Source organism: Narcine bancroftii, chromosome 3, assembly GCF_036971445.1.
Source record: "Narcine bancroftii isolate sNarBan1 chromosome 3, sNarBan1.hap1, whole genome shotgun sequence".
NCBI classification, from domain to species: domain Eukaryota; kingdom Metazoa; phylum Chordata; class Chondrichthyes; order Torpediniformes; family Narcinidae; genus Narcine; species Narcine bancroftii.
Window position 1 is genome coordinate 7,360,071 of NC_091471.1, and position 13,527 is coordinate 7,373,597.

The 13,527-nt window shown below is 44.8% G+C and overlaps 1 protein-coding gene across 1 annotated transcript in view; it reads right to left on the minus strand.

Annotated features, from left to right (window-relative positions):
• The window catches only part of ccdc166 (coiled-coil domain containing 166), a 51,373-nt gene that overhangs the window by 22,598 nt on the left and 15,248 nt on the right, over positions 1 to 13,527 (minus strand). The window contains exon 6 of the mRNA XM_069923477.1: positions 5,058 to 5,202. Coding sequence (XP_069779578.1) covers positions 5,058 to 5,202 — 145 coding nt within the window. The remainder of the gene's footprint in view (positions 1 to 5,057; positions 5,203 to 13,527) is intronic.

Below are 13,527 nucleotides of genomic sequence, written 5' to 3' on the forward strand. Positions count from 1 at the left end.
TAAGATAAAAGCAAAGGTGAGGGCATACAAGGAAGCTAAAATTAGTGGGAAATCAGGGGACTGGGATTCCTTTCAACAATTACAGAGAGACAAAGAAAGTCATTCGGAAAGAAAAGATGAGCGATGAAAGGAGATTAGCTAACGATATCAAAAACGATACCAAGAGGTTTTTCAAATATATAAGGAATAAAAGAGAGACATGTGTTGCTATAGGACGAATAGAAAATGATGCTGGGGAAATTGTAAGGGGTTATAAAGAGATGGCAGAGGAACTTAATCAATATTTTACGTCTGTCTTCACCATGGAAGACATTAGTAAAATCCAGACAGTCAGAGGCTTCAGGGAGTTGAGTTAGATTCAGTTAGGATTACTAGAGAAATTGTGCTAGGCAGATTAAAGATTGAGAAATCACCCGGACTGGATGAGATGCATCCATGGGTTTTGAAAGAGGTGGCTTTGGAGATTGTAGATCCATTGGCGATGATCTTCCAGAAATCAACAGACTCTGGAGAGATTCCAGAGGATTGGAAGGTTGCAAATGTGGTTCCATTGTTTAAGAAAGGTGGGAGACAGAAAAAAGGAAACTATAGGCCGATTAGAGTCGATCCTCAAGGATGAGCTGATGAAATACCTAGAGATGCATGACAGCATGGTTTTTTAAAGGGTAGATCCTGCCTGACCAACCTATTAGAGTTTCTAAAGAAATCTCAAGTAGGATAGACAAAGAAGAGGCTGTGGATGTTGTCTATTTAGATTTTCAAAAGGCTTTCGATAAGGTGCCTCATATTAGGCTGTTAAATAAGATGAGGGCCCATGGAATTACAGCAGTTATTAAACTGGATAGAAAAGTGGCTGATAGGCAGGAAGCAAAGGGTTGAAATTAAAGGTTCCCGTTCTGGATGGCTGCCTGTAACTAGTGGTGTTCCGCAGGGGTCGGTATTGTTGTATACAATTTATATTAATGATTTGGATTGTGGTATAAATGGTTTTATGGCCAAATTTGCAGATGACACCAAGACAGGTGGCGGAGCAGGAAGTGTAGTGGAAACCATAAAGTTGCAGAAGGATATGGACAGATTGGGAGACTGGGCAAAATTATGGCAGATGAGATTTAACATAGAGAAATGTACATTTTGGCAGTGGAAATAAACAGGCAGAATACTATTTGGATGGGGTGAAAATTCAGGCCTCGCCTGTGCAAAGGGACCCGGATGTCCTCGTGCAGGGAAACCTAAAAGTTATTGACCAGGTGGGATTGGTAGTGAAGAAAGCGAATGCTATGTGTGCCTTCATTTCAAGAGGAATAGCGTACAAGAGTAAAGAGGTGTTGATGAGGCTCTAGGGGGCACCGGTGAGACCTCATTTGGAGTACTGTGTGCAGTTTTGGGCCCCCTATCTTAGAAAGGATGTGATGTTGATGGAGAGGGTGCAGAGATTTACTAGGATGATTCCCGGAAAGCAAGGGTTAACGTACGAGGAGAGTTTGGCAGGTCTTGGGTTGTATTCATCGGAGTCTAGGAGAATGAGAGGAGATCTCATAGAGGCCTTTCATATTTTTAAAGGTTTAGATAGGGTGGATATGGCTAAGGTGGGTGAATCGAGGACAAGGGGTCATAGTCTGAAAATTAATCCATATAAAACAGAGATTAGGAAGAACTTCTTTAGCCAGAGGGTCGTGGATCTGTGGAACTCGCTGTTGCATACAGCAGTGGAAGCCAGATCACTGGGAGTATTTAAACAAGAAATAGTCAAGGATCTCATTAGTGAGGGCATCAAGAGATGGGGAAAAGGCCGGAAATTGGAACTAGTGTCGAGTAGTTTAGTGTAGATTTACAGAACAGACTCGATGGGCCTAGTGGCCTGGTTCTGTTCCTTTGACTTGTGATCTTGTGATAAACTACTCTGGGACATCCAAAATATTGAAACATAGCTTTTTTCTTGCATTAACTGCAACTGTGATTACTTATTTGTCTCTCCTTTCATATTTATTACCTCTTTTTCTGTCTCTAGGTATATTGTAGTAATTCAATTTATACTGGTGTATCTCACATACATGTGTGAAGAATGTCAGTCCATCTGTACATTATGTTTATGACAATAAACTTTCAAACTCAACTCATAGAGAAGGTCAGCATGCGATGGTATTATCAGGGCATGAATTCGTAGGAAATAAAGGAACTAAATACCAGAACCAGAACATATGTAGCGTTCGCACTGAAGATTAAAGGCAGTGAGACTATTTGATACTTCCTTCAAAGAACTGAGAGAGGAACAATAAGGCTGAACCTTCAGGCACTTGCACAGGAGTTACGTCGAGGTTCTGCTGCTCGATAGGCAGCTTGGCTCAGTGTTGTTTCCTTCTTGTATTTGATTTTAGAGGTGTGAATGTCACTGGTCAGGCCCGCATTTATTACCCATCCCTAGAGACTCCAATAGCTCAGTGGCAAGAGCACTGGTCTTGTAAACTAGGAGTCGCGAGTTTGTTCCTCGCTGGGGCCTCATTTCTGTGAGGGGCGCTGGACAAAGTGGTGACTCTCTGCCTTACGGTAGACAAAGTTAAAGAATTTCATTTATATTACCTTCTAAATCTAGTGTTAAGTGACAAAATGGAGCCATTACCTTTATTTGCCTTAACTGTGGCATTTCAGAAAGTGTATTGCATGGATTGCCTTATATGTCTCATCCAGGGTGGGAACCTCATCCAGCTCTAGCCTTAGGGGCTGTTGAGGGAGCTGGAGAACCAGCTCCTAGAACGCTTCCACCAGCGTTGTCTCCGCTCCATCCTCAACATCCATTGGAGCGCTCACACCCCTAACGTCGAGGTACTCGAGATGGCAGAGGTCGACAGCATCGAGTCCACGCTGCTGAAGATCCAGCTGCGCTGGATGGGTCACGTCTCCAGAATGGAGGACCATCGCCTTCCCAAGATCGTATTATATGGCGAGCTCTCCACTGGCCACCGTGACAGAGGTGCACCAAAGAAAAGGTACAAGGACTGCCTAAAGAAATCTCTTGGTGCCTGCCACATTGACCACCGCCAGTGGGCTGATAACGCCTCAAACTGTGCATCTTGGCGCCTCACAGTTTGGCGGGCAGCAGCCTCCTTTGAAGAAGACCGCAGAGCCCACCTCACTGACAAAAGGCAAAGGAGGAAAAACCCAACACCCAACCCCAACCAACCAATTTTCCCTTGCAACCGCTGCAATCGTGTCTGCCTGTCCCGCATCGGACTGGTCAGCCACAAACGAGCCTGCAGCTGACGTGGACTTTTTACCCCCTCCATAAATCTTCGTCCGCGAAGCCAAGCCAAAGATTGCATGGATGTAGGAGGAGCAGTCTGCTGCAATTTCCTAACAACCTTTCGACTCACTACAATATTTGCTTTTCATAAGAAACAGGAACTAGATTAGTCATTTAACCCGAATCTCTTACATGTCCATGATCTTTGCATTATGGTAAAAACACAAAGCTGGAGAAAATCAGCAGATCCCACCGTGAACTTTATGTAGCAAAGATAAACGCACATAACCAATGTTTCAAGCCTGAGCCCTTCATCCAGGGATGAACAAAATGAAGGCAGGTGTCTGAATAAACTGGCGGGGGGAGGGGCAGGTGGAGGAGCACGGACTCACAGGCAGCAGGATGAGGAAGGGAGATCACAAGAGAAAACTGAGGGGGGGGGGTGTGGGGGGAATTGGCTCTGTGAATGGAGAGGAAAGGAGACAAAGGGATGGGGAAGAGAGGGAGAACAGGGGGTGGTCTAGCAGAAACCAGAGAATTGAGTCATCCAGTTGGAGAGGGCTCCTCTAATTTACGGGTGGCCCTGGTTTGGCAGTGCATGAGACCATGGACAGACATGTCAACGTGAGAGTGGGGTGAAGAATTAAATTTAAATTTAGACATACATACAGCACGATAACAGGCCCTTCCAACCCATAAGCCCTTGTGCTGCCCAATTACACCCAAGTGACCTACAACCCCCTGCCCTGGCACGTTTTGAAGGGTGGGAGCAAATTGGAGCCTCCAGAGGGAAACCCATGCAGATATGGGGAAAATGTACCAACTTCTTACAGACAGCGCGAGATTTGAACCAATTGCTGGCACTGTAACAGCGTTGTTGCTAACCCTACTGCCCAATTGAAATGGTTGGTCACTGGGAGGTCCCCTTCATTGATGTGGACGGAGTGAAGGTACTTAGTGAAGCGATCCCCACTCTGTTTTGTTTAGGTTGTTACGTATTGTGTCCCTGAACTTGCCACACACCCCTCGATTTCTTTCATACCAGAAATCTTATCAAACTTTCTTCTGAATGCAGTCAATGATAATGCTTCTGGCAGAGAGAATTCGACTTCACTGCATGAAGGAATGTCCTCTCACCTCAGCCCTACATCCTTGTTTCAGGTCAACTCAACTAGGGGAAGCAGCCTCCCTGCCCCTAGCCTATTGAACCATAGATGTACTCTTCGAGTTTCAGTCTGATCTCTGCAAGATAAACTCAATCCAGTCCTGCTTTACCCAATATTTTCTTTTTTTATTAAAGCAACATACAAACGTAATTTAAAACTACATTACAAGACACAAAACACACACAGAGTTACAACTAAAAACCACTACTAACGTGGCAAAAAACCACATCCACCACACATGCAAACCCCTGGGGGGCCACCATCCCCTTGTACACCGCATGGTCCAGCTCCAACACCGCACGGGACCAGACGTAACCCCAAAAGAGAGGCCGGCAGACGACTTGCCCCAAACCCAACCTCTCCACCTGTAGCGAGCCTATCTTCTCAGAACCAGTCTGGCGAATCTTTGCCACACCTCTTCTATTGCAAACACCTCCTTTATCAGATAAAGCTGGACATAGTACTCCAGGTGTGGTTCACCCAACCCTCTGTCAACACAATTCTGTGTTCAGATCTCATAGTAATAAAGTTCAACATACTACTTTAATCACTATCCATTCTAGATTCACAGCCGATTGGATTAAAATTCCTCAAGTGCAGCTGCCCCCGACCCAATGCCTCTGGCTTGCTTTAACAGAAATTGGCCAAACCTTGTTTCCGAGTCTCAAACTCAGACAATATTTTCTCTGTTGCTTTTCTGATTTCTTCCAGTTTTTTCTGGTTCTGGTCACTGAGGGTGATGATTTGATTCTGCATTTTTTCCGATTTCTTTGCCATCTGCTGTATGTACTCTTGCTAAATGTGGGAAAAGAAATAAAATCCATTAATTGGAATGTTCTGAAAGTTATGCATGCAACAAAAATTGTCACCTATCCTATTGTTTTCCAGGGATAAGTTGAGGGGATTGGATGGTATACATCTGTGACAATTAATGGTGTGTGATGAACACAGCAACACTGTAAATCACTGGAGTGAATACACCGAAATGCTGGAGAAGCTCATAGGAGGTAAAGATGTAATAACTATTTTGTGTGCCTGAGCCTTTTATCAAGGTATCAGGGAGTACAGAAGGGGAGCAGGGAGAGACAAGCACAGAACCCCCTTCAAAGACAGGAGGAGAACTTCTTCAGGGTAGGTAGCCCTCAAAGAGATTTTGCAGTGGAGCAACTGAATGGAATGAAACATGAAAGACTATAGACCTTGTAATTGTAAAAACACAAAGTGTTGTAGAAACTCAGTAGGAGACTAGAATAGAATCGATGTTTCAGTCCATGCACAGATACGAGGGAACCTTGCTTTATCCATTCAGAGATATCAGTGGACCTTTGCTTTCTCCATGCAGATACCAGTGGACCCTTGCTCTCTCTGTGAGCCGATACCAGTGGACCCTTGCTCTCTCTGTAAGCAGATACCAGGGGATCCTTGCTCTCTCTGTGAATGGATAGCAGGGGATCCTTGTTCTCTCCATGCAGATACCGGGATCCTTGCTCTTTCCGTGAGTGGATACTAGGGGATCCTTGTTATCTCCATGCAGATACCGGGGTTCCTTGCTCTCTCTGTAAGCAGATACTAGCGGACCCTTTCTCTCTCCATGAACAGACACCAGCGGACTCTTGCTCTCTCACTACCACAGCTCCAGACATTCCCAGTCCGGTGATACTGTTTAGATTTTTTCATGAAACAAAGGCTAAAATGCATTTTGTAAATGAAAATGTGCATAGGAAATTTGAATCTCTCCACCTAACATGGTTTTTTTTTATTTATGATGGTGGTATTGAGCTTAGTTTATTCTATTTTTGGGATTTGGGTATCGCCCAGTAAAGCCAGCAGTTTTTATCTATTGCTAAATTCCCTTTGAGGACCAGGTGAATGAGCGACGCTCAACAATTTCAGAAGGCATTGAAGAGTCAATTGGCAATTGAAATTGAAAGAAACTCCAAATGCTGGAAATGTTAAAATTTAAATTTAGACATACAGTATGGCAACAGGCCCTTTTGGCCCACAAGCCTGTGCCACCCAAATACACCCATTAACTACACCCTGGTATGTTTTGAATGGTGGGAGGAAACCGGAGCCCCCGGGGAAAACCCATGTAGACACATGGAGAACGTACAAACGCCTTACAGACAGTGGAATCGAACCCCGGTCCTGGTTGCTGGCGCTGTGGTCTGACATGTGGGGTGAAGGAACTCATGTACTGGACCAGGACAAGGAAGCTTCTTAGTTTCTTTCTGTCCTTTGGGTGGTCCATTTCAGCAATGGGTGTTATCTTCTCTGGGCTAGGCCTGACCCCTTCAGGTGTGTCCACCATTCCGAAGAATTGGAACTCCTTCTCCTTAATGATGCATTTGTCTGCACTGAGTTTGATGCCAGCCCCCCTTATTCTATCTATGGCTTCTTGGAGATGGGAAGATCGTGGGTTTTCCTGTCTCCACCAAAGACCTGGATGTCGTCTGTGATGCCAACGGTGTCCTTGCATCCCCATCTATCTTTTGCTGGAAGACGTCTTGCTTGCCTTTAGGCTAAAAGGTAGTTGCAGGAACTTGTACCAGTCAAATGGAGAATTGAACATTGTGAGCAATGTTGATTCTTCATTCAGCTTCATGTTCCAATATCCATTCTTTGCATCTAGTTTGCTAAAGATTTTGGATCCCGCTGGTTCATAAGTGATGTATTCTAGCGTTAGTGTTGGATAGCGACCTATTTTGATTGTTTGGTTTAAGTCTTTTGGATCCAGTCATATCCTCAGGTAGCCATTTGGTTTTTCCTTTATTACAATGGAATTCACCCAGTCGGTTGGCTCGACCATTTTCACTATCACTCGTTTCTCTTCCATTTCTTTGAGCTTCTGCTGTAGCTTTTGTTTCAGCTCTATTGGCACCTTCCATGGATGGATTATTGGTTTGCATTCTGGGTCTATGATTCTGTAGTATTCAAAATTTCCAAAGCGCCCGACTGTGTCATCAAAGCATTCAGGGTACATGTCCATGAGCCAGGCCTTGTTTGTGATCGGAGGGGGTTGCTCAAGCGAGACATTGCTATTGATCCTCTTGGACATTTTCTTCTCCCTGATCTATTGTTTACAGAGATTAGCTGTAATTCCTGACAATTATTCAGGCCTGGGATTGCTGGTCCGTCAGCATCAATCATGAAGAATCTCTTTCCTTTATGTTTGCCTTTTATTTGGACTTTTCCTAGTTGTTTAATCACGGGGCCATCATAGGCTGTGAGTGTGACATTTATGGCTTCTAGTGTGCCTTCCTCTGGGTACCCATTCACCATGTTCTCGGGGAACATTTGGTGGTACAGTCTGAGCGGGAGGGCATTGCTTTGTGATCCAGTGTCCAAGTTGAATATTGTTGGTTTGTTTTCAACGTTTCTTTTCACTTGGATCATGGTGCGCAATTCCCTTTTTCCTTTCTTGGGTATCTCATGGAGGAGATTTGTTTCGGGTGTGAGTCACTACTGTTGCTTCCCTTGACGAGGTGTACTTTCCTTCTATATTCTTGTTTTCTCTTTTTTTTTTGTGCTAAACCTACATGTCTTTTCCCAGTGATTGACCTTCCCACAGGTCCTGCACTTCAAACCATATGTGGGGCATTTCTTGCAGTCATCGAAGGGGTGTATTCTGCCATACCTCCTACAGTTCTCAAATGTCTGTGACTTTCTCTACGTGCTAAAGTGCATTGATCCTTGTATCTCTGTGCTGTGTTTTGGCCTGAACGGAGAGGGATTGCATTTGCCTCCAAGTGGCTTCGAAGGCCCGAGCTGTGTCTACAGCATCTGCTAGTCTCAAGCTATCTTTTCCTATGAGAGCTTTCTGCCCTTCAGGATGAGCGCTTTCCCAGATTAGTTGGTCGACTCTTCTCTCCTTTATTTCTTTGAACTTGTATTTTGCTGCCATGTTCTTAAGCCTTGTGAGGAAATTATCTACTGACTCATCAGGCTCTTGTTTTGATCCCTGGAACTCGTATTGCTTTAGTCTATGGTTGGATATCGGTTCCAGATGAGAAGAAAATTTTTCAAATATCCTTTCTGGTTTATTTTATTCCTCTTTAGCCATCTCCCAGCTATTAAACAGGTCTAGTCCTCACTACCCCATCCAAAGAAGGATGTAACTAACCTTTTTCTTCTGGTGTAGCTCCCTTGAGGAAACTTTTGAATGTCAGGTTGCACTTCCGCTTGAACTTTTTGAATGCTTCTATGACGTCATCGGCTTCCCCGTCCACTGCTGGGTGTAATCCTGCTGCTGCCATTTTCTTCTCCAGCTCTCCTTTTTCTGTTTCCTTCTCTCTGTGTTTATTTCAATTTTTTTCTATATGATGTGGGTTTCGATCTATCCCATCACTGCCACCACATTGTGCCCAGGTTGTACCATCGGAGGTCTTAATAAACACTAGAAAGGCTTGTAAGTTTAACAGCTACTGGGTCACCTATTGATATAATGTGTCTCACCGCGCATGCATCACTCTCACCACTGGGGCTCTTTTCTCTGGAGCGTAGAAGATTGAGAGGGGACTTGATAGAGGTGTTTAAGATTTTAAAAGGGACAGACAGAGTAAACGTGGATAGGCTTTTTCAATTAAGAAAGGGGGAGATTCAAACTAGAGGACATGGTTTAAGATTGAAGGGGGAAAATTATAAGGGGAACATGAGGGGAAATTTCTTTACACAGAGGGTGGTGGGGATGTGGAATGAGCTTCCGGCAGACGTGGTCGAGGCGGGATCATTGGTTACATTTAAGGAAAGACTGGATCGTTACATGGAGAGGAGAGGACTGGAGGGGCATAGACCGGGTGCTGGTCAGTGGGACTAGGAGGGTGGGGGTTTGCTACGGCATGGACTAGTAGGGCCGAACTGGCCTGTTCTGTGCTGTAAGTGGTTATATGGTTATATATGGTTAAGTGTGATGTGGCTCTTACAGCGTTAGTGTTCATGCTCTAGCATAAAATAGTCCCAGATTTACATTATGTATATAACATTATGTAATGTATTATTTCAAACAGTGTTTTGCAGTTAAAATTTTACTCTTTCAGTTCAAAATTTCCTTTGTGTGACCTTTTCCGTGTTTTCAGTTAATTTTATGGTGTGGGACTGTCCTTTTAAGAGAACAGATTTAGCAAAAGCCTGCAGGTTTTGGAAAGTGACTGTTGAATACAGCATATTCCAAAAAGTAGATACACTTGCAGTGAAGGGGAGCAGCCTGGAGAAGCCAGGGGCAGAGACCATGTGACCAGATTCTTGAAAAGACTACACATTTCGCTCAAGAGGTCATTTTAAGGAAGCAGCTCTTTGGCCTCCTCTATGGGAATGAGAAACCCACTGGGCTTCATTGCGTGGTTATAGACACGATTCAGAATTCCTCCTTTCGCTTACTGAGGAATGAGAGACTACTTCGACTGACCTACAGAAAGGGTTTTAAAGTTGCAGAAGAAATACTGCACTCTACTCAACTGACCACGGTTCTGTCTGCAGAAGAAGGCACTCAACTAAAAGGGACATTTCTCTGAAGCACCTGAAAGAAGGGTATCATGAGTAATCAACATTCTGCCATCCCCAGTCTCTTTCACCCACTTCAGGAACTGCCAACTTCATCCACTCAAAGCCTGCGTGTCTCACCCATCTTAAAGCCTGTGTGTTGCATCAACTTAAAACGTGCATGTTTCATCTATCTTAAAGTCTCCGTGTCGCATTCATCTAAGTCCTGCATACCTCACTGTCATGATAATGAATATGTATGAGATGTACCGGAAGTCACGTGGTAGGAGAGAGAGATAAGAACACAAGCAGGAGAACAAAGGAAACGGGAGAATAAAGACACTCAGAAGTTTACCTGATAAAATTTGTGTTTAATGTTTTATTAACTTCACATTTCGGGCCACAAATGTGACACTCACCTCTCTTAAAGCCTGCGTATCACATCAATTTCAAGCCCACGTGTCACCACTAAATTTCTGAAACAATACTTTGAACTGCTTTCCGAGAATTGAGCCTTGAGCTGTTGTGGCTTGGGGTGTTCCCCACACACCAATATATTCACGCATAGTTAGAGTTTAAGTTAGATCATTTTATATAAATTTAGTTAAGTTTAGATAAATGTGTTAAATTAGAATAGGTGTTATATAATTGTTGATTAATAATTAAAATATTATTTTAAATATTACACTCTCTGGGCTAATTTTTAAATATCTGCTGCCGTGTATCATCCCGTGATGAAGGGCTCAAGCCCGAAACATTGGTCATGTATCTTCATCTTTGCTGTATAAAGTACACTGTTTGACCAGCTGAGTTTCTCCAACATTGTGGTTTTACTCTGTACTGCTTTATTGGCCAGCGGATAATCACTCTATTTGCAGATTTGCCCCTCGTTGATCACATCCACAGCCTATCACAATCGTAGACGGAAATGCAACAAAGTCAAATTCAGCAAGTAGCATTGGTTGGGTGAATTCAGAGGGTGATTATCCAAAATTGGGTGTCATGGTGCAGAAAAGGGACATCAAGAGAAAATGCTTTCTCAAGGAGGTGAATCTTTGGGATTCTCTTCCCCAAGGAACTATGGAACTATGGAGGCCCAGTTTTGAAAGCATTCAGGAAGCCTAGCAGATATTCCATTCACAAGCGATATGGGGCGAGATCAGGAGAGAGGAATCGAATCTAAGATTGGATCAGCAGCGAGAATATTGTAACGCAAAGCAGGATTGAGGGGCTGACTGGTCTCCGTTCGTGTTTCATGAACCTGACCTACAAATTTTGAAGTTCAGTACAAGGTTTGCTGCCTGTAGTGTAGGTTGTGGAGGGTCATGTGACCTCTCCGTCTGGAACCTAGTCTGAAGTCACATCACCTGCCCATCCATTGGTGTATACCTGACCATTGGCCCTGTAATTACCTGGGTCTTACTGTACTACAAAGTCCACCACATGCAGTAGCACTTCCTCTTTTGCTATTCAGCCCCAAGATGAACCCTGCTGTGGACAATGCTGGAGGACTTGTTAATAAGGTGTGCACTACATAATGATCAAGGCTGTTGTGTACTGATGCAGTTGAAAGCCCCTTTTCCACTGGCACTTTGTCCCAGGAATTGACAGCCAATTTATCAGTTAAGGTACAGTGGAAAAGCAATTCAATTGGCACGCCAGCGTCAAATGATGTCAAATCACACCTGCGATTGACGGACTCTACCCCAACTCAAATCCCTGGCATCAGCTGATTAACCCAGAGGAAAAAGGATAAATTGCATCCTTGGACTAGAGGTGCCTAACCTTTTATCCTGGATCGTCAGGACTGGACACCTGCCATTGTTTGGAATCTTCACTGCCTGCCCGCTCCGGCCGTCCATCATCCCAGTCCCCGACTGGTTGTCCGTTGAGCCAGCCGGCCGTCTGTTGGCACCCCCCCCACCCCCCACCGAGCTGCACACTCTGGTGCGCCTTTTGTCACCCCCCTACCATTTAATTCCCGACATGGTGCAGTGATGCACCACAGATGGACAGCTGGGGTATATGGACAGCCAGGGGGGATGGACGGCGAAGATTCTGAACAACGGCATGTGTCCAGTTCGAATTGGTAGTGTTAAGTCCGATGTGACTGGCTCCATCGTGTTGTGTGATTGAGAATAGTTGCATGCTATCCCTGTTGTGATCCCCTCCAACTGTATTTCAATGAAGATTATTTCTGCATTGTGTCCAGACCTGCTAATACAGCACCAGCGTTTGGGACTGAGGTTCAAATTCCACACTGTCTGTACGGAGTTTGCCCTTCTCCTCATGTCTCTGTGGGTCTCCTCCATAGGTTCTGGTTTACTCCCACCATTTTAAATGTACCGGGGGGTTGTAGATTAATTGGGTGGCACTGGTTTGTGGGCCAAGATGGCCCGTTATCGTGCTGTATGTCTACATTAAAAAAAATCCCATACAACATGGCCACTTTCAACGGTCTGGTCAATGAACATCCAAACCAGTCTGTTGTACACGGTCAAGTCTGTTCCTCAGGAACAGAGAGAGAAAAGTTTCTCTGGGGAAAGTGGCCAGGGAAAGTGGGAACAATCTCTTCAGTGGGGCCTGGAATGTTGAAGACTATAAGGTTACATAAATTGGGTAAAGCAAAAAGAGCAGCACCTGTTGCTGGAAAATAAAGAGAAAATACACATTAGCTGCAGAAGAATCTGTTCACATTTCAGTCCATAGAATGAGTAATGGGAAAGAGTAAAGAAAGGAAGATCAGGAGGTGGATAGGAAGGAGAGAGTGGGGGAAGCAGGAGCTAAGTATTCGAACCATTGGGCTGTAGACTATCCCAGCTGATGCATAAATTTGCATTATACCTCCCATTGGCAGTCGAGAGGGCTGAGGATGGACAGGTCTGTGTGGGAATATAAAACACTACAGCACAATACAGGGCCTTCAACCCTCAATGTTGTGGCCACCTATATATTCCTTACAAAAATACCAAACCCTCCCTACCTCATAACCCGCTATTATTTTTCTTCCATCCATGTGCCTGTCTAAGTCCCTTAAATGCCCCTAATGTTTCAGCCTCCACCACCATCCCAAGGCATTCCAGGCGCGCAAAACACTCTGCATAAAAAAACACCCCTGATGTCTCCCCTAAACATCCCTTCCTTCACTTTGTATAGATGTCCTTTGGTATTTGCTTTTCCTGCTCTAGGAACAAGATGCTGGCTGCCCACCCTATCTATGGAAAGAGTTGAAATGGCAGCAACCAGGAGCTCAGGATGGTCACTGCGGAGAGAGCACAGGTGCTCCGCAAACTGGTGGCCTGGTTAGCACTTGGTCTCGTGCAGTTGAGAAGGCCACATCAGGAGCACCAAATGCAGGAGAAGAGGTTGCAGGTTCATCTTGGCTTTGTCTGGAAGGACTGTTTAGGTCCCTGGGTGGTAGAGGGAGGGGATGTGAGAACAAGCATTGCACTTGCTGCGGTAGCAGGGGGAAAGTGTCAGGGCTCACGGAGAGGTGGGTGGGAGGGAAGAATGGGCCACGGCGTCACAGAGGGAGTGATCCCTGCAGAAAGTGGGATTGGGTCCAAAGGAGAAGATGTGGCTGGTGGTGAGGTCCTGTGGTAGATGGTGGAAAGGACAAAGGATGATGTGCTGGATACAGAG